Raw genomic sequence first — 18,910 nt, forward strand, 5'->3', positions numbered from 1 at the left:
CCCAGGGTAGGGAAGATTATCAGATAGTGGTGGACTCTGCAAACTCTGAAGAGATATCTACCAATTGTTGTTTTCGAATGGAACATTATCACATCAGATGCCAGCCAGAAAGGTTGGGGGGGGGGGGGCTAAGTTCAAAGAGCAAGCTGCTCAAGGTTGTTGGGCATTCAGCTCACAAGGTATTGTTTTGGCCAAGAAGGCCCTGGTTTCTGTCTCTCTTACAGTTGAGCATTGATTCACCACTGCCTCTGCCAGTGATGCCGTATCTGCTTTCTCAAGGCTAGTTTTGCCATCCAGCCCTAAGAGACTACATTTGATGGCATGGAAGTTGAGAGATGAAGGCTACTTAGCCAAGGGTGCTCAGTGGCGTTAGTGGCTACCTTGTTTCAAGCCAGAAAGGTCTCCATGAATAAGACTGACCAGAGAATATGGGCAAAATGTGTAGATATTGTGGAAGGAAAACCTGGAATCCTTTATTGCCAGAACCAGCTCAGGTTCTGAAGTCCTTAGAAATGGGGGCTGGAAAAGGGCCTAGATTCAAATACTTTATAAGTTCAAGTTTCAGCCTTTTCTACACTTACATGGATTCAATGAGCCGTTAATCCTTTAGTGATGCAATTCTTAAAGGTTTGCATGAAGTTAGGACCTCTATGGAAACATTGTTCCCTAAGCGGGACTTGCCTACAGTCCTTGAAGCTCTATCAAGGCCTTCTTTCTATCCTACAGAAATGGCTACACTCTGGAATATAACCCTATTTCTGGTCACCATAACATCTGTGAAAAGTGTTGCAGAACTGCAGGCCTTTGTACTCAAGGAGCCTCATCTAACATTTTAACCAAACAGAGTAGTCCTAACCACTTTGTTTGGTTGGAAAAGGATGGTAAAAGGATGGTAAATTGATGGTAAAAAGGATGGTAAAAGGATGGTAAAAGGATGGTAAAAAGGATGGTAAATTGACCTTCTTGTTAGAGTAGTCCTAACCACTTTAACAAGAAGGTCAATTTACCATCCTTTTGTTGATAAAGTGGGAAAACCACATCCCCTGAATGATGAGCTAACTCTGAAGGCCTACTAGGCAGCCACCTGTTCATTCAGGCAAGGTCCCACATGGCTTAAGGAAAATGACATAATATAAACAGCTAGAGATGCTACATTTGGAAATACCATAAATCCATTCAGGAAGTAAATTAATTGTGTATTATTTAAAGCAGCAATCTAATTTTCCCCTTCTGTCTTCATATTTTTAAAGTGTTTCTTTTCAGCTACTACTCCAGACACTATTATATCATATAGAAATAGAAAAGAGCCAAGATCCAGGCAGCTAATATTCCAAAAAAATGACAGATGGCATCTAACTGGTCTTTTTCAGTTGATGATAGTTATGCCCTGCTTAGTGTGCTATACTGCAGAGTAGATTTATTTAAAAATATTGCAAGTTTCAATTGCACAAGCCACAAATAGATACAGATTACTATGGAAAGGATATATTGCAAAGTTCCTAATTAAAATTATTGGAATGATACTGTATCTCTGTAATAGCATTTTTCATCATATATTGCAGGTTGAACATAAGAATTTTATAGCAATTTCAACCATTTTTAACCATCTTTTGAGTGCAAAAATTGTTAGGCTCCATTCACACTAGGGCATTTCAAATTTCAGGCGGAATTGCTGTGATTCTGCCCGTGATTTTAAAGTGCGCTATGAAAATGTGCATTCGAGTGTTCAGGTGCCATTCATTTCAATGGCACCTGAAAACATGGGGCATTTTTGCTGCGATCGCAGTGCATTTTTCTGTGTGACAAATGTGCCGCGATCGCATAAACAAAATCGCAGGACCTACAACACCCAATAATGGTTCTGGAACCCTTTTTAGGTGTCAAGTGTCCCACATTTTTGTTTGTGATCGGGGCAAAAATGCCCTGCGCCCATTGAAATGAATGACAACTGACCATGGGAATGCGCATTTTTTAATTTTCACAGCGCATTTTCAAATCGTGGGCAGAATCACAGTGATTCCGCCTGTACTTTGAAATGCCCTAGAGTAAATGGAGCCCAACAGTTTATATATTTATAATTAAATGGCAGTTGTAATGTTTGTACTATGCTAGCCATCAATAAATGGGAAATGCTTGGAATAATATGGCAGTATTGGTGGGTTGCCATGAGCTATTTTTGCAATCATAAACCGATTAAAATTGGCCCAAATGCATCAGAGTTTTGAATGGTTCTACTCTCTTCTATGTTACAACAGTTGGTCACTCATAGCAAATATATAACCATCACATTATTGCTGTGCTTATGCGAAGCCAGAACCTCAATCAAACAAACCCCATTCATGCAAATCCTGGTAGGAAATAAATAAAAGCTTGTCAAATCAACTTAAAAGGTTGATTTGTATGTCAATTACCAGTATTAAAATGATTACTGTTACACAAGATTTACTTTGTCTACTAGTGAAGAACTTGAGGATATTTAATGTACGAAAGTTCTATGACATGTTGCAAAGAAAAAAAGACATTAAAATGTTAAAAAATATTTTTTTTCTAAAGGTGATTTACAGATTGGTGTTTTGGAGTTCCTGCTTTTTGGAAGCCTCATTGCTGCAGTGGATCCAGTTGCTGTTCTAGCTGTATTTGAGGAAGTTCATGTCAATGATGTCTTATTTATCATTGTTTTTGGAGAATCTCTTCTGAACGATGCCGTTACAGTGGTAAGACCATATTATTTATTCAAACCATGTACAACTAGGAATATTTAATATAATTTGACATATTTCTGACAAGATAGCATTAGCATTTTAAATGTTTTCCTTCACAACAGGAATATCAAATGTCTACATATTGTGTAAAATGTACTGGTTGTATAAGACTCACATCCTTTTCACAAAAGGTGGAAAATTAAAAATTGCTGCTTGTTAATGGAAAAATAATAGCAGTGGTTTTACCTTTTTAAAGAGCTACTATCCATGGTGATGTTCGGTATTGTTGAAGCATCTATGTTTTCCTTTTTATATTCTATTCTACTACTGTTCACAATTTATTTAGACTGTACTTTGACATAATATCTTTTCATGTCACTTTATGGTCCATTGTATGGAAAGCATAAAAAAAAATATTTTACTGATCTTTATACAAATAGGACCCTATAGTAGTATTTCTCTGTATTCCCTGTGTTATCATTTCCATTTTCCAGTATATAAAGTCAACAATTGTTTGTTACAGCTTCATATAAATTTCTGTTTGTAGTTTTTAAGTATGTATGATGCGAGGCTAGTGGACTATGCACATGATTATACACAGCAAATATATGAGCATAATATTTTTGCTTGAATTATGCACTACTGTACAGATTAAACTGTACTGCCCCTCTGGATTTTATAGGTGCCTTTAGGATGTTTTCTATTAAAGTTTAACATTTTACTGTACAAATACAAAATTAAATTTTCTATTCACACAATTCTAACATAGTGTAATAATAAATGTGTAGAGTATTATGCAATGTACAGTATTTAATAATATTCAATACTATTGAGCCTACTCTTTTATTTTATAATATATCAATAATTCATTAGTTTCATCTATTAGGTGTGATAAATAATTTCCAATGAAGACCATTTAATTTTCTTGTGTAAAAAAAGATGTTTGATAAAGAAACAGTTAATTTTGACCAAAAAGCAGGTTCCTGCCCCCATTGAACTACATACCAGTGGAACTTTCATTTTATAAAATTTTGAAGGAGTTTAATGTGTATGATAAAAATATTTATTCTTGAATTTTTTACGTGCATGCATTTTTATTGATATTTTAATATTTGATTGGAATTTTCAGTTGTTATTCTATTTTGATGTACTGGTCTGCTTTATTTGCTGAGAACTACAAATCCATCTGTTGTGGTGGCGTGATTCAGATCTCTGAATGAATGACATGGTTGTGCAGGCAAAGATTTGGGCTGTTGCACCGAATGAGGGGGATAAGATCCCCGGAATTCTATTACCAGAGAGTTTGTTTAGCAACATGTTACCAGGCTCGTCTTTAGAAATAATGGAGCCCCATAGGCCTACCTGACTGGTCCCCTTTTTTTCCTGCTTGGTGCGATTGTGTCAGCACAGAGCATTACAAAGAAAAGTGCAATGATTAGTATCCAGGGCAGCAATAAGCAGTAAGAAATGGCAAGTTGGCAAGTTGTAGCGAGTGGTGGAGTGTATAGCAGTAGGAGTGATCCTTGTCCTTTGTGATGACAAAGGACAACAGGGTACTCTTTACGTCTGGAGGAAAAGATATTTAATCTCCAAATACGGAGAGGTTTCTTCACAGTAAGAGCTGTGAAAATGTGGAATAGACTCCCTGAAGAATTGGTTCTGGCCAGCTCAGTAGGTTGCTTTAAAAAAGGCCTGGATTCTCTCCTAGATACACATAATACAACTGGATACTAACATTTATAGGTAAAGTTGATCCAGGAAAATATCCAATTGCCTCTTGGGGGATCAGGAAGGAATTTTTTCCCCTGCAGGAGCAAATTGGATCATGCTTTGCTGGGAGTCTTTTTTGCCTTCCTCTGGATCAACTGTGGGTATAGGATTTTTTTTTTTTTCTTTAATAGTTGAATTAGATGTTTTTTTTTCAGCCATGTAACATAATGTAAGGAAAATGCAGGGTATTCAGAAAACTGCATAAGGTGGCAGGGCAGTCAATGAACAGTATGTAATGGTAAGGCAATCAACAAGGAGCATATATTGGCAGGTCAGTCAAAGAGCAGCATCTAGTGGCAGGGTAGAGCAGTATGTAGTGACAGAGCAGTGAGTAGTATGTAGTGGTAGGGTAGTCAAAGAGCATTGTATGGTGGCAGGTAGGTAAGTGAGTAGTATGTAGTGAGAGAGATAGATAACATAAATATTGTTCAACTTATCTTTCCTTATAGTTGAGCTCCTCCATGCCTCTTATCAGACTGGTTGCCCTTCTCTGCGCTTTCTCCAGCTCTCCAATATCCTTTTGTGAACTGGTGCCCAAAACAGAACTGTATATTCCAGAGGAGATCTTACTAATAATTTTTACAGGGGCAAAATCTGGAGTCTATACTCTTTTAATACAAGAAATATTTTGTCTGCTTTAGAAACTTCAGCTTGGCATTTTATGCAATTATTAAAGTGATACTAAAGCTTTTTTTCTTTTTTTTTTTTTTTATAAAATAACAAACATGTCATACTTACCTTCTCTGTGTAGTAGTTTTGCGCAGAGGAGCCCCAATTCTCTTCTTTTAGGGTCCCTGCCGGCTCTCCTGGCTCCTCCCCATTGAGCAGTGCCCCCAGAGAAAGCCGCTTGTGTCACAAGTTAGCCTGCAGTTTCTTGTTTGTGTATTCTTACCTCCTTGCTTTAGTGCTGTTACTGATCCTTTTCACATGTGTGTTTGTCCGTGCTCACCTATGGGCATCTTCTGCTATTCTCTGGGTTTTATTTCCTTTCCTTCCATCACTTCCTGGCCTGCCTCCTTGTTTGCCTGCCTATATTAGACATGCTCAGTCTAAGCCACTTTGCCTGAGCAACTTCCTAGCTGTCTGAGCTCCTGTGTGTTGCTGTCTCCTGTATCCTGCATTGACTACTCGTGTACCGACCCCAGCTTCGTTCTCTGACTGTGCTTTTTTTCCGCCTGTTCTGACCTCGGCTAATCTATCGAATTTCCATTTGCCTCCTTCCATTGTACTCTGCTCCTGCGAGCGGTCTGCTCATCCTCAGCTGGGTGTACCTGGGGGCCGCGACCTGGTCCCAACTTGCTGCAAGTCCATCCCCACCATCAGGGGCTCTGGTGAAGTTGCAGGCTGGGGCTTACACTCCGCGCCCTGAGGGAACCCCAAGCTGACTATCTACAAGGGCTCACTACTACAGGTGCTGACAGTTTGCTCAGGCCATGAGCTCCTCGGAGACCCCGCAGCCTCTCCTGGAACAACTCCAGTGTTTGGCGCAGAGAGTCGATATCCAGCAGGCCTATCAGGAACGTATTATGCAGTGTCTGCAGGAACATTCCTCCCGGTTGGATCAGCTGCAGGTTGTGTCCCCTTCCTCACCCTCTGTTTCGGCTCCTGCTCCTGTTCCTGCTGCTCCAACCCCCGCTGTTCCTCCAGTGGAACACAGCCCTTAAAAACTCCAGCTGCCTCCACCGCCTCGCTTCTCTGGTGATCCTAAAGCTTGTCAGGGTTTCATCAATCAGTGCTCAATTCACTTCGAGCTAGCAGCCCACCATTTTTCTACTGACCGTTCCAAGGTGGCGTACATGATTTACCTCCTTTCTGGTGAAGCACTGGCTTGGGCCTCACCACTGTGGGAGCATCAAGATCCAACTATTTGCAGCTCCTCAGCCTTCCTGCAAGCTTTCCGTAAAACCTTTGATGGGCCCGATAGGACTTCATCTGCCGCAGGAGCACATCTTCAGCTTCATCATTGTAGCATGACTGTTGCACAATATGCAGTTCAGTTTAGCACCTTAGCTTCGGAACTGGCATGGAATAATGAGACCCTTTCTGCAACCTTTTGGCAGGGTATAGCAGACCGAATTAAGGATGAACTAGCTGGAAGAACCATACCCACCACCCTGGATGACTTGATTGCTCTTAGCATCCAAATCGATATCCGCTTCCAGCAGCAAGATCTGGAAAGGGCTCATCCACGTCACCCCCCCATTGAGTTCAATTTCTCCTGTTTTCCAGAAAGCCCCTGATCAACTTACCTCTGCAACCGTACTGAAGAGCCTATGCAGTTAGGCCGAACTTGCCTCACTCCACAAGAGTGATTGCGTCGCCTAAGATTTGGTCTATGCCTTTACTGTGGGGCTGAAGGTCATATAATTAAGTCATGTTCTGTCCAGCCGGGAAACTCTCGGGTCTAGGTCACTCTGAGGGAGGTGATCTAGACCAGAACCTGAATTCCACCACCTTCCCTCAATTTATCACACCTGTCTCCATTTATTGGGCCCTGAACTCGTACCAGGTTTCTGCTTATGTGGACTCTGGGGCAGCCGGGAACTTCATCGAGCAATCTTTGGCCACTGATTTGGGCATTCCTCTTGTCCCCGTGATGACACCCCGATCAATATCTACAGTTGATGGCTCTACTTTGGCCTTAGGACCTCTACACTTCCGAACCACCTCCATAACTATGCATGTTGGCGCTCTTCATTGTGAGGAAATCTCCTTCCTGATCCTCTCTAAGTCTTCAAGTCCCATCATTCTTGGACTTCCATAGTTGCAGAAACACTCACCCAATCTTGACTAGAACTCTGGCCAAGTATTGTCTTGGGGGTCAAAATGCAATCAGACTTGTCTCTCTAAGGTTCTCCCACCTTGCACTGTACCCGTGCCTGAGGCCACCACCTCTTTGATGCTTCCTCAACATTGACAGGCCTTCCAAGATGTTTTTTGTAGTAAAGCTGCTCCCCTGCCTACTCCTATTGCAGGCCCCCTTCCAGTGCTGTCCACTTCTAGTTCCTTATCCTCTTTGCTGCCCAAACCATCGGTCCCTTTACATACTGTGCAGCTCAGAGCTCCTATTTCACTACTTTCTGGATGGGTGGAGGCCCCAACATCTGTGAACTCTGTACCATCTGAGTTCCCAGCTTCGTGTGCCCTGCCTGCTGAGACCCCAAAACTCCCTTCAGCTGCTTTGGATCCAGCTGTGGTTTCCACATTAGTAGCTACTGTGCCTTCTGTCCCCTGTCCTTCCCCCATACACCCTACTGTGTCCTCTGTCCCCTGTATTACCCCAGGTTCCTGTTCTGCACAGCCTGTCTTGCCCACTGTACAAATCAAAGCCTTCACACCTACTCCTGTGTCCTCCCTGGCAGCCTCCTCACCAGATCATTCATCCTGGTTATTGGTGTCTGCTCCAGCCCAGCATCCTGTCTTCTGTTCTCCCATTCTTACTCCTTCTGAGGCAAATGTTTCCAAGAATTTACATCTGTCAGCTTCCAAGTACAAAGTAGCTGCAGATTGTCATCGCTGGGTAAGTGCCAAATTTTTCCCTGGTGACAAGATTTGGCTCTCTACCAAGAATATCCGTCTACAAGTACCCTCTATGAAATTTGCTCCTCATTTTATTGGTCCATTTACCATCCTCTGCCAGGTCAATCCTGTTGCTTTCAAACTTCGCCTCCCTTCACATCTGAGAATCCTTAATGTTTTCCATGTTTCTCTTCTGAGACCGTACATCATCAACAGGTTTTTCCATCCTCATCGCATCCTTCCCCAATAGTGAATACTTCAGATGATATGGTCAAGGATATGGTCCTGAGGAGAGGTGTTGGATTCCTTCTACTGATGTTTCTGCACCCCGTCTGGTGGAATTTTTTCATCAGAAGTTTCCCCTTAAGCCTGGCCCTAAAAAAGTGGAGAGACTTCATAAGGGGGGGGGAGGGTACTGTCACACGTTAGCCTGCAGTTTCTTGTTTGTGTATTATTACCTCCTTGCTGCAGTGCTTTTCCTGATCCCTTTCACATGTGTGTTTGTCTGTGCTCACCTATGGGCATCGTCTGCTGTTCTCTGGGTTTTATTTCCTTCCCTTCCATCACTTCCTGGCCTGCCTCCTTGTTTGCCTGCCTATATAAGACATGCTCAGTTTAGGCCACTTTGCCTGAACAACTTCCTAGTTGTCTGAGCTCCTGTGTGTTGCTATCTCCTGTATCCTGCATTGACTACTCGTGTACCGACCTCAGCTGGGCGTACCTGGGGGCCGCGACTTGGTCCCAGCTTGCTGCAAGTCCATCCCCACCATCAGGGGCTCTGGTGAAGGAGCAGGCTGGGGCTTAGACTCCACGCCCTGGGGAACCCCAAGTTAACTATCTACAAGGGCTCACTACTACAGGTGCTGGCAGCTTGCCCTGGGGCACCATTGCGTGCATGATCCTGAGCTGCTGCTCTATGCATAAAACACATAGAGCCGAGAAGCCAAGGCTCAGCCCCCCCCCCTCTCCTCATTGGCTCACTGGCTGTGACTGACAGCAGTGGGAACCAATGAGGAAGGAAGAGTTCCCATACAGTCGAGGCTATTGTGAACATCGCTGGATTGAAGGGGGCTCAGGTAAGTATTGGGGTGGGGACTGCACACAGACTTTTTTTTACCTTTATGCATAGAATACATAAAGGTAAAAGACTATGAGCCTTTAGAATCACTTTAAGTCTATGATCTACCAGAATGCCCAGGTCCTTTTCAACCACTGACTTCCCCAGCTGTTCTACTCCTAGGATGTATGATGCATGCATGTTTTTAGCCCCCAAGTACATAACTTTGTGTGGGTGGGGGAATCTGTAGGCTTACAGCTATCTATGGCTAGCATAATTTTTTGTTTTCTTCCTCATAAAAAGAAACCTTATTTGTTGGACAACTACTGTTTTTCATGAACCCATGCTTTCTATTATTTTTTTTTTTAACTCTCCAGTATCTACCTGACTATAGAAGTTAAACTAACTGGTATTTACATGGTAAGGACTTTGGTTCCTTTTAAATATACACTGTGTTGTGCCAATCCAGTGGTACCATGCACATCATTAAAGAATCTCCTAAAGTTAGAAACAATAGCTTTGAAATAACAGAGCTCAATTTTGAGTATATGTAGGCACAAACCACATACAGTATGGGTGCAAGATCCAGGTGCTTTATTCACCTTTATTTTGTTGAGAGATGCTACCAGTTCTCCAGCACTAATTAATTAATTAGTTTGTTGCCAACACCGCTGTCTGGGGAAGGCTGCCTTCTGAGTGGGCTGGGAACCCAAGTGCTGCAAAAGAGAAAAAAAAGGGATGGGAAGAGAGGCGCCAAGCCGCCAATAGTGTAGCAAATTTTATTGAATAAAAAAGGGTATTAAATGAAATAATTATGCACTCACAGACATCACTGGTACTGAGCACTGAATCAAGCTCCAAGTGGAGACATCAGTCCAGAGTCCAGTCAACATCAGTGCCACTGTCAGGAGCGCTGTGAAGCCAAAGCTGGGATCCAAGCAAACCGCACGAGGAGCCCCAGCTGGAGACCAGATCTGTTGGAGAGCTGTCCAGGAAGCTGTTAAATGTCCAGGGTGCTGTGATCAATAAGACACATTTCAGAGGCCATATCACACCTCCTTCATCAGCCTGACATTTACCCTAACCTCCAGGAATTATATACTCACTGCCAATAACCCTATAGTGCCCAAAGCAATTGTTGGCATGGGCAATTGTTGGCTCCATCAATGTGCCTATGCCATATTGCTTTGGGCACTATAGGGTTAATGACAGTGTGTATATAACCCCTGGAGGTTAGGATAAATGTCAGGCTGGTGAAGGAGGCATGATTTTGTCTCCAAAATGCACTCTGATGTTCTGGATGTTTGACAGCTCCTTAAACAGCTCTCCAACAGATCTGGTTTGCAGCTGGGGCTCTCCGGGCAGCTTGCTTGGATCCCTGCTTTGGCTTCACGGCACTCCTGACAGTGGCACCAGTGGGGACTGGACTCTGGATTTGTGTCTCCATTTGGAGCTTGATTCAATGCTCATTACCAGTGATGTCTGTGAGTGCATAATTATTGCATTTTATACTCTGTTTTATTCAATAACATTTTCTACACTGTTGGCGGCTTGGCACCTCTTCCCATCTCTTTTCTCTCTTGTATATGCAGTAAAACATTAAAACATGCTTGCTATACTCACTGTGGAACCTAAGGGATTAATCCTCTGCATTGTGTTCCACTGTCCCTGATTCATCTCCTGATAGAACAGAGCCTTGGGGGCAAGCTACACGTGCTCGGTTTGGTGTGTATTGCTAGAGAGTTATTTTTTTCTTGGGAGACTGCATGTGATCAGCACCGGGCCAATCAGCACTGTCCAGACAAAGGGTCAGGGGTCCTGAAGTCTCATTGGACAGTGAGAGGAGAATGAAAACTCCTCCTATAAGCTTTAACCTGTGCTCTGCTGGACACTGATATAAGTTACAAGACTGCTCTAACTGCTGATGAGAAAAGGTATTTAGCAGTTTACATTTGCTAAAATCATTGCATTTCCATGTTCTGTATACTGTGGAAGAGCGAATATAGTGAATTCAGGGTCCTGGGTTTAGTAACACTTTAAAGTGTATTGTATACCTATGTCCTGAGAAAGTGACCATCTGGGAACTATGAAACACATTGACAGTTTGATTTACTTGCTATTATAACCAATAAATATACACTTCGAGATCAGTCATAGTAATACTTTCTTTCCATATAGGCACCCTGACCTTACTTTTCATTTATTGTGGCCATATCCTCCATGAAATTTGAACCTAACCCCTATAAAAAATATACTCTTCTATTTTTAATTATGAAGCCTACACCAACTTAGAGTCATCCGATCTAGATATAATTGCTAGATTCAGAAGGAATTGTGATATTTTTTATGGGCATCAATAAAACTGCTTTAATGGAGTTTCACATTTGTTCTCTGAAAAAGTTGTTGAAATTCCTATGACCTTGTCTGTAAAGTTAACGTACTTATTTTTAAAGAAGATCATTTTGTTCAAGTTACAGTTTTACAAAAAAACATAAAGTTTTATGATTTGCCTGCTAGTACCTAAATATAAAATTTACAAGAAAACACTCATATACGCACGTCTATATATATTCAGTATATGTACAGTATATTTACATATATATATATATATATATATATATATATATATATATAGTGGCAGCGTGATGCCCTATCAGGGTGATGTTAACCCAGGATTCTCAACCAGGCAGGTTGAAGTTCTCCAAGGGGTTTGCTTAACTGAAGGAAACTGGCTTTTATGTATCCTCATTGTTTAGAAAAATCAGTTTTGGAACCTGGAGCCCGGAGAGATCTTAGAGATCCGAGTGGGATGAAATTTCTAGTCCTGGGTCCTGGTTTTCAGCACCACCAGCACACTAATTGGTTAGGTGCATGCTGTTTTTTTCTGTAGAGACCTGAACATGGTAAGCCATGACCTGACCAAAGGAGAACCCAGAGGGTAGCATGTGTGCACTGGAAAAGACAGAAACCCAAACCTGAAGGCCAGAGCATCAAGGGGCTGTTAGCTATGTGGACAAGTATCGGTGAGAAAATGGTCTTTAGGAGAGAGACAACACCCCAAAGTGAAAGGTCAAAGTGGTAATGTTGCATGTGTAAGCCAGAAAGCTGAACCTATCCTTTTCTGTGTTGATGGGGACCATACCTCCTGGGCTAAATACAGTCCCATTTCCCTAATCATATTATTTTGTGTAGATAGTGGAAACCATCTTCATGGGAAACTTTAAACTTTTTTTTGATTTTTTCTTTAATACAAATGGGCCAACAAGGCCTTAAATGACAATTTCTGGCATGGACTGTACTCTCTGGCGAGCACTATACTTGAGCTAGATTATGTTACAAATAGTGCTTGGGTGCGGGCAGAACTGGAGATCCCTGCAGAAAAGTTAGTTTGGTAATGGTATGACAGAGACAGTAGAGGTAAATGGTGCAGTATAATTAGATCCATTCAGCAGCTTATCTGTCCAGAGGGAAAACTTCAAGGAGTTGAAATATTCCCCTGACTTAAAAACATCTGAAGGGCAAGACAATTGGTCTATTCTTCATAAAAAGAGTAGAGCACTGCTGTGGTCCTATGGAAATGTGGATGGAAAGAACAGAATGAAGTATGCAGGGTACATGGAGAAACAAACAAAGCTAGGATCAGAAAGTGCCCTTACATAGAATGCAGAAAAGGACCAGCGTAATCCCAATAAAAGAGCTCACAATTATTGTGATTAAAAGCATGACCCCTTCAAAAGTAAAGGGAAGAGGGTTGGAGGAAGTGTTTGTAGCTTTATTAGTAGCCGACAACTAAAATTCAGGTGCCAATCTCTTGCATAGAAAGATACCAAGATTTGCAAACTCCCTAAAAGTAAGATGGCTAGTGTAGTCCCAAGGAAAATAGGCAGAAGACGCTTTTGGAAACATACCCGTAAAAAGGCATGGAGGTGTATTTGTAGAGTTCAAGTGAGTGCAGCAGGGGGACACAGGGATAGTTACCTGATAAAACAGGATTTGGCCTATGAGAGTGGTACCTGGCACAGTCATGTCAAAGTGAAAAGGATTTATTGGTGTGTTTTGCCCCATGGGTCGAAACAAGGGGGCGGGGGATATGTGGTAGTGCAATGCCACACCAGGGTGATATTAACCCAGGAATCTCAACCAGACAGATTGAGGGGCTCCAGGGGGTTTGCTTAATTAGGAGTAAACTGGCTTTTAAGTTTCCTCATTGTTTAGAAAAATCCATTTTGGAACCTGGAGCCCAGAGATTTCTTAGAGATCCATCTGGTTTTCAGTAGCACCAGCAAACCAATTGGTCAGGTGTGTGCTGGTGTTTTTGTAGAGACCTGACCATGGTTCTGGGCTCCATCCTTCTGAGGAGTCCAGGTGTGCAAGGGAGAAGCCATAGAGGTGCATGTGTGCACTCCGATAGACACAGACCCAAGCTTGTGGGCCAGAATAGCAAGGAGCTGCTAGCTATGTGGACAAGTATTGGTGAGAAAACGACTTGTAGGAGACAGACAAGGGCCTAAAGTGAAAGACCATAGTGACAATGTTGCATATATACGCCAGGAGGCTGAATCTATGCTTTTGTGTTTTTGGGGACCATACCTCCTGGGCTAATTACAGGCCAATTTCCCTTATCAATATTGACATGAAAATCTTTACAAAAATTTTGCCCATCCAACTCAATTCTTTATTACCAGGAAAAATCAAGTCAGTTTTGTGCCAGTGCCAGGCGGGAAACGTTATTCGTTGCATTTTGCAATTGTTCATCTTGCCCATCGATGCTCTTTGGAAACCATGCTTCTATCATTGGACATGCTCTCCTGGCCTTATCTCACTACAGTCCTCCACCAATATGGTTTTGGTCCATCTTTTCTGAGCTGGATGGCGGTCTTGTATAAGTCCCTTCAAGCAAAACTTAAATGTTATGGTTGTGAATCTGACATTTTTCCAATTCATAGGGGTACTCAACAGGTCTGCCTCTTTCACCACTGCAATTTATTTTGGCTCTAGAACAAAAGGTGGAGACAATCCGATGTCATAGGCATTGATGTTGCTGGATCCTCTCATAAAATCTCATTATTTGCCGACTATATACTCCTGACTCTGACATCCCCTAGAGTTTCACTGCCCAATCTGTTGTCTGTTCTGGACACTTTTGCCTTTGTGTTTTAATCCTTCCAAGTCTATGGCGTTGTCCATGACCCTCTTGGCCCACACGCTAGAAGATTTGAAATGATCTTTCCCTTTTCAGTGACTTACTTCTTTGACTTGGGGATTCTATTATCTTCCACCTATGAGGACCTTTATCAAGTTAATTTCCCTCCTTTGTGTAAGAAATTGACTGAACTGCTGTCTTCCTAGAGTCACTTTCCATTGTCTTTGTTTGGCAGGATCAATGTGGTATTAGTTAGGGGTGAGGGGAATTTTTAAATCCCTTTCCATTATCAATGGGAGAGTGAGTTAGGGATGAGTTTGGATCCGGCAGACTGGCAGATTATGACCCTGGCATTATCTAAGAGCTCTAAGAATAAACTCTTTGCGTATAGAATTTTGTATAGATGGTACTATACACCAGCTCGTTTGCCTGTTCTTTTCCATCTTATCCATTGACCTGTTTTCATGGTTGTTCGCAGCCAGGGTAGATGGCAAATATATGGTGGTCCTGCCCTAGGGTGAGTAGACTATGGACTACGGTGCACAGTCATGTTGGTACAGGAAGGGGAGATCCCCAAACTGTTCCCATAAACTTAGCAGCATGAAATTGTCCAAAATGTCTTGGTGTGCTGACACCTTAAGAGTTTCCTTCACTGGAACTAAGGGGCCAAGCCCAACCGCTGAAAAACAACCCCACACCATTATCCCCCCTCCACCAAACTTTACACTTGGCACAATGCAGTCAGGCAAGTACCTTTCTCCTGGCAACCGCCAAACCCAGACACATCCATCGGATTGCCAGACAGAGAAGCGTGATTCATCACTCAAGAGAACACGTCTCCTCTGCTTTAGAGTCCAGTGGTGGCATGCTTTACACCACTGCATCCAATGCTTGCATTGCACTTGGTGATGTAAGGCTTGGATGCAGCTGCTCAGCCATAAAAAACAATTTCATGAAGCTCTCTACGCACTACTGTTGTGCTAATCTGAAAGCCACACAAAGTTTGGAGGTCTTTAGATATTGACTCTGCAGACAGTTGGTGACTACAGTGCACTTCAGCATGCACTGACCCTGCTCTGTCATTTTACATGACCTACCATTTTGTGGCTGAGTTGCTGTTGTTACCAGTCACTTCCACTTTGCTATAATACCACTAACATTTGACTGTGGAATATTTAGTAGCAAGGAAATTTCACAAATGGACTTATTGCATAGGTAGAAGCAGTCTGCATTCCTAGGTGCTTGATTTTGTACACCTGTGGCCAAGGAGGTGATTTGAACACCTGCATGATTTGGAGGGTTGTCCCAATACTTTTGGCAATATACTGTATTTTGGATGTGTATCTGATTTTTCAACTTTTACGTTTAGTTTTAAATACCCCAATCTGATTAATTTCAATTTAGGGAAAAAATAAGCTTTTTTTTGGTAGTTTTGGCTGTCACTGCAGATTTTTATTTAATGGTAATAGGCCTGAATTAAACAAGGATTTGCAGAAAGGAAGATCTAGCTGTAGGAAAGTGTACTCTTAAAAAAATAAAGCTAAAAACTTGAAAAAAAACATAAAAAATAAAGCTAAAAAATAGTCATTGGCACCAGGGCCAGATTAACAGCATCATGAGCCTTGTGCTAAGGAATTTGGTGGGCCTTTTTATGGCACAATTAAAATGCAAACCCACCGGTTCTTACAAAAGTGGTATTTAATCACCTCTGGATTTTTTATTTTTTCTTAAACAAACCAAAAACCACTGAAAATTTTGAAAAAAAAAAGTTTTTTCTTAGTTTTTGTAATAAAATTTTGTAAATAAGTGATTTTTCTCCTTCGCTGATGTGCGTAATGAGGCTGCACTGATGGCACTGATAGGCTGCATTGATGGACACTGATAGGTGACACTGATGGGCACTGATGATCAGGCACTGGTAGGTGGCACTGATGGGCATTGACAGGCATCACTGATGGGCACTGAAAGGCAGCACTGATACATGGCACTGATAGGCAGCACTGATAGGCGGCACTGACTGGCACTAATAGGCGGCACTGACTGACACTGATAGGCGGCACTGACTGACACTGTTAGGTGGCACTGACTGGCACTGTTAGGCGGCACTGATGCACACTGATAGACAGCACTGACTGGCACTGATAGGCGGCACTGACTGGCACTGATAGGTGGCACTGATTGGCAGCACTGATTGGCATTGATAGGTGGCACTGACTGGCACTGACTGGCACTGATGGGTGACACTGAAAGGCAGCTCAGATGGGCACTGATATGTGGCATTGATGTGCACTGGTAGGCACTGATATGTGGCACTGATGGGCACTGGCACGAGGCACTGATGAGCACTGACATAGGGCACTGATGGACACTGACAGGTGGCACTGCTGTGGCTACACTGATCATCAGGGCACACTGATCATCAGTGCTCTGATGATCAGTGTACATGTCCCCTCTGCGGAAAGCCGATTACCGGCTCTCCTCTCCTCTCGAGCTGTCAGCGTGACAGCTTGAGAGGAGAGAAATGCCAATAACCGGCATTTCCCTATTTACATGTGATCAGCTGTGATTGGACACAGCTGATCACATGACCAAGCCGACATCTTTGGCTCTTTCCCTGATCGGTGATCCGCTGTGTCCGAGGGACACAGCGCACCGCCGATCGCCGCGCTGCACGCTCCCTGAGCCGCGCATGCGCAGTGAGAATGGGAGGTCATCATATGACGTCCTCCCAGAACGAGAGAACCACCTTGCGCCCATCATATTACTATATGGCGGGCGGGAGGTGGTTAAATTTGCATTTCCATTACATATGCTTTCATGCACACAAAAAGGACTGACTGACTGAGCCAACCTTAAAGAACTTCATTAGCGCTGAAACAACTAATTGACTTAATCAATTATGAAAGTAGTTGTCAACTATCTTCATAATCAATTAGTTGGTCAGCCAATTAGTTGTCCTGCATACAGAATGCATTATTTATTTACATATCAGAAAATACAGTGCAGCACGAATACACGAAAAAAAACTTTTCGAACAAAAATTTTGTTTGTGTATGGCCAGCAAGGGTGACAACAGTCGCAGGGATCTTGTATCAAGTTTCCTGCCTATGCCAAGGGAATCTGTCATAAATAATATTATATTACAGTCCTGTCTGAAAATCTGCAAAACTGTGTTTTAGGTCTTTTTAATCTTTTTTTTCTTTAACCACATGCTGCCCAGCCACTGTAGAAATACGGCGGCAGGGCGGCATGGCTGGGCAAAACCACGTTTTAAAACGTGTGTTTTCAAAACAGGTAGGGGGCCCTACCTGTCTCGCCAATCACGGCCGCGGATGTCAGTCGCCGGGTCACAGCCGGTCGTTACCAGCTATGTCCCGTCGATTAGCGGCAGTGTCAGTTCCTTGACAGCTCCTGACACGCTGATCGGGACAGAAGAGTTTATCTGTCCCGATCAGCGGTGTTCCCTGCAGTACACACCCCCGCCCCCTAGTAAAACACTCCCCTCACACAGTTAACCCTTTCACTGAATAATAAAGTTAACCCCTTCTTCCCCAGTGCCATTAGTACAGTGTCAGTGTTTTTTTTTTGCACTGATCACTGTATTGGTGTCACTGGGGATGTCAGTGACCCCAAGTCAGTTTCCCCCCAGTGTCAGAATGTCCGCCGCAGTCCCACAGTCCCGCCATAAGTCGCTGATCGCCGCCATAAGTCACTGATCGCCGCCATTATTAGTATAAATTTTTTTTTTAAATCCCAGTATCTTTCCCGCCATTTGTAAACGCTATAACTTTCACGTAAACCAATTAATTTACACGTATTGGGTTTTTTGTAGCAAAGACATGTTGCAGAATGCATTTTGGCAGAAATTTATGACTAAATTTGATTTTTAATTTTTTTTTTACTGGACATGTTTTTTAGCAAAAAGTCCAAAATATTGTTTTTTTTCCTCAAAATTGTCAGCCTTTTTTTTATAGCACAAAAAATAAAAAACGCACAGGCGATCAAATATCACCAAAAGAAAGCTCAATTTGTGGGAAAAAAAAGGATGTATATTTCATTTATGTACCGTATTGCATGACCGTACAATTGTCCGTTAAACTAGTGCAGCGCTGTATAGCAAAAAAATGGCGTAAATTGCAGTATCTATACCATAGTTTGTAGACGCTATAACTTTCACAAAAAGCAATCAATATACACTTATTGGGATTTTTTTACCAAAAACATGTAGCAGAATACATTTTGGCCTAAATTTATAACTAACTTTGAGTTTACTATATATTTTTTATAGCTGAAAGTAAAAAATATCGTTTTTCCTCAAAATTTTTGGTCTTTTTTTGTCTATAGCGTGAAAAATAAAAAGCACACAGGTGATCAAATACCACTGAAAGAAAGCTCTATTTGTGTGAAAAAAAGGACGTAAATTTCGTTTGGAAGCAGCATTGCATGACCGTGCAATTATCAGTTGAATTAGTGCAGCGCCGAGTAGCAAAAAGAGGCCTGGTCATTAAGGGGGGAAATCCTCAGGAGTGCAAGTGGTTAAAGCAGGGTTCCACTCACGCTGTCAAAAAATAAATGTCAGCAGCTACAAAAACTGTAGCTGCTGACTTTTAAAAAACACACACTCACCTGTCCCTCGATCTCGCTGTGTGTCCCCTGCAGCTCGTTTTACCTCACTGGGCGCCGGCATCTTCAGTGTGGGCACCTGGCTGGAATAGCTTG

The 18,910-nt window shown here is 42.4% G+C and overlaps 1 protein-coding gene across 1 annotated transcript in view; it reads left to right on the forward strand.

Annotated features, from left to right (window-relative positions):
• SLC9A3 (solute carrier family 9 member A3) overlaps positions 1-18,910 on the forward strand; it is a 442,722-nt gene that overhangs the window by 213,727 nt on the left and 210,085 nt on the right. The window contains 1 exon segment of the mRNA XM_089681031.1: positions 2,554-2,714. Within this exon segment, the coding sequence (XP_089537157.1) occupies positions 2,554-2,714 (161 nt within the window).

Source organism: Staurois parvus, unplaced genomic scaffold, assembly GCF_062004578.1.
Source record: "Staurois parvus isolate SC_StPar_1 unplaced genomic scaffold, SC_StPar_1.0 ptg000257l, whole genome shotgun sequence".
NCBI classification, from domain to species: Eukaryota; Metazoa; Chordata; class Amphibia; order Anura; family Ranidae; genus Staurois; species Staurois parvus.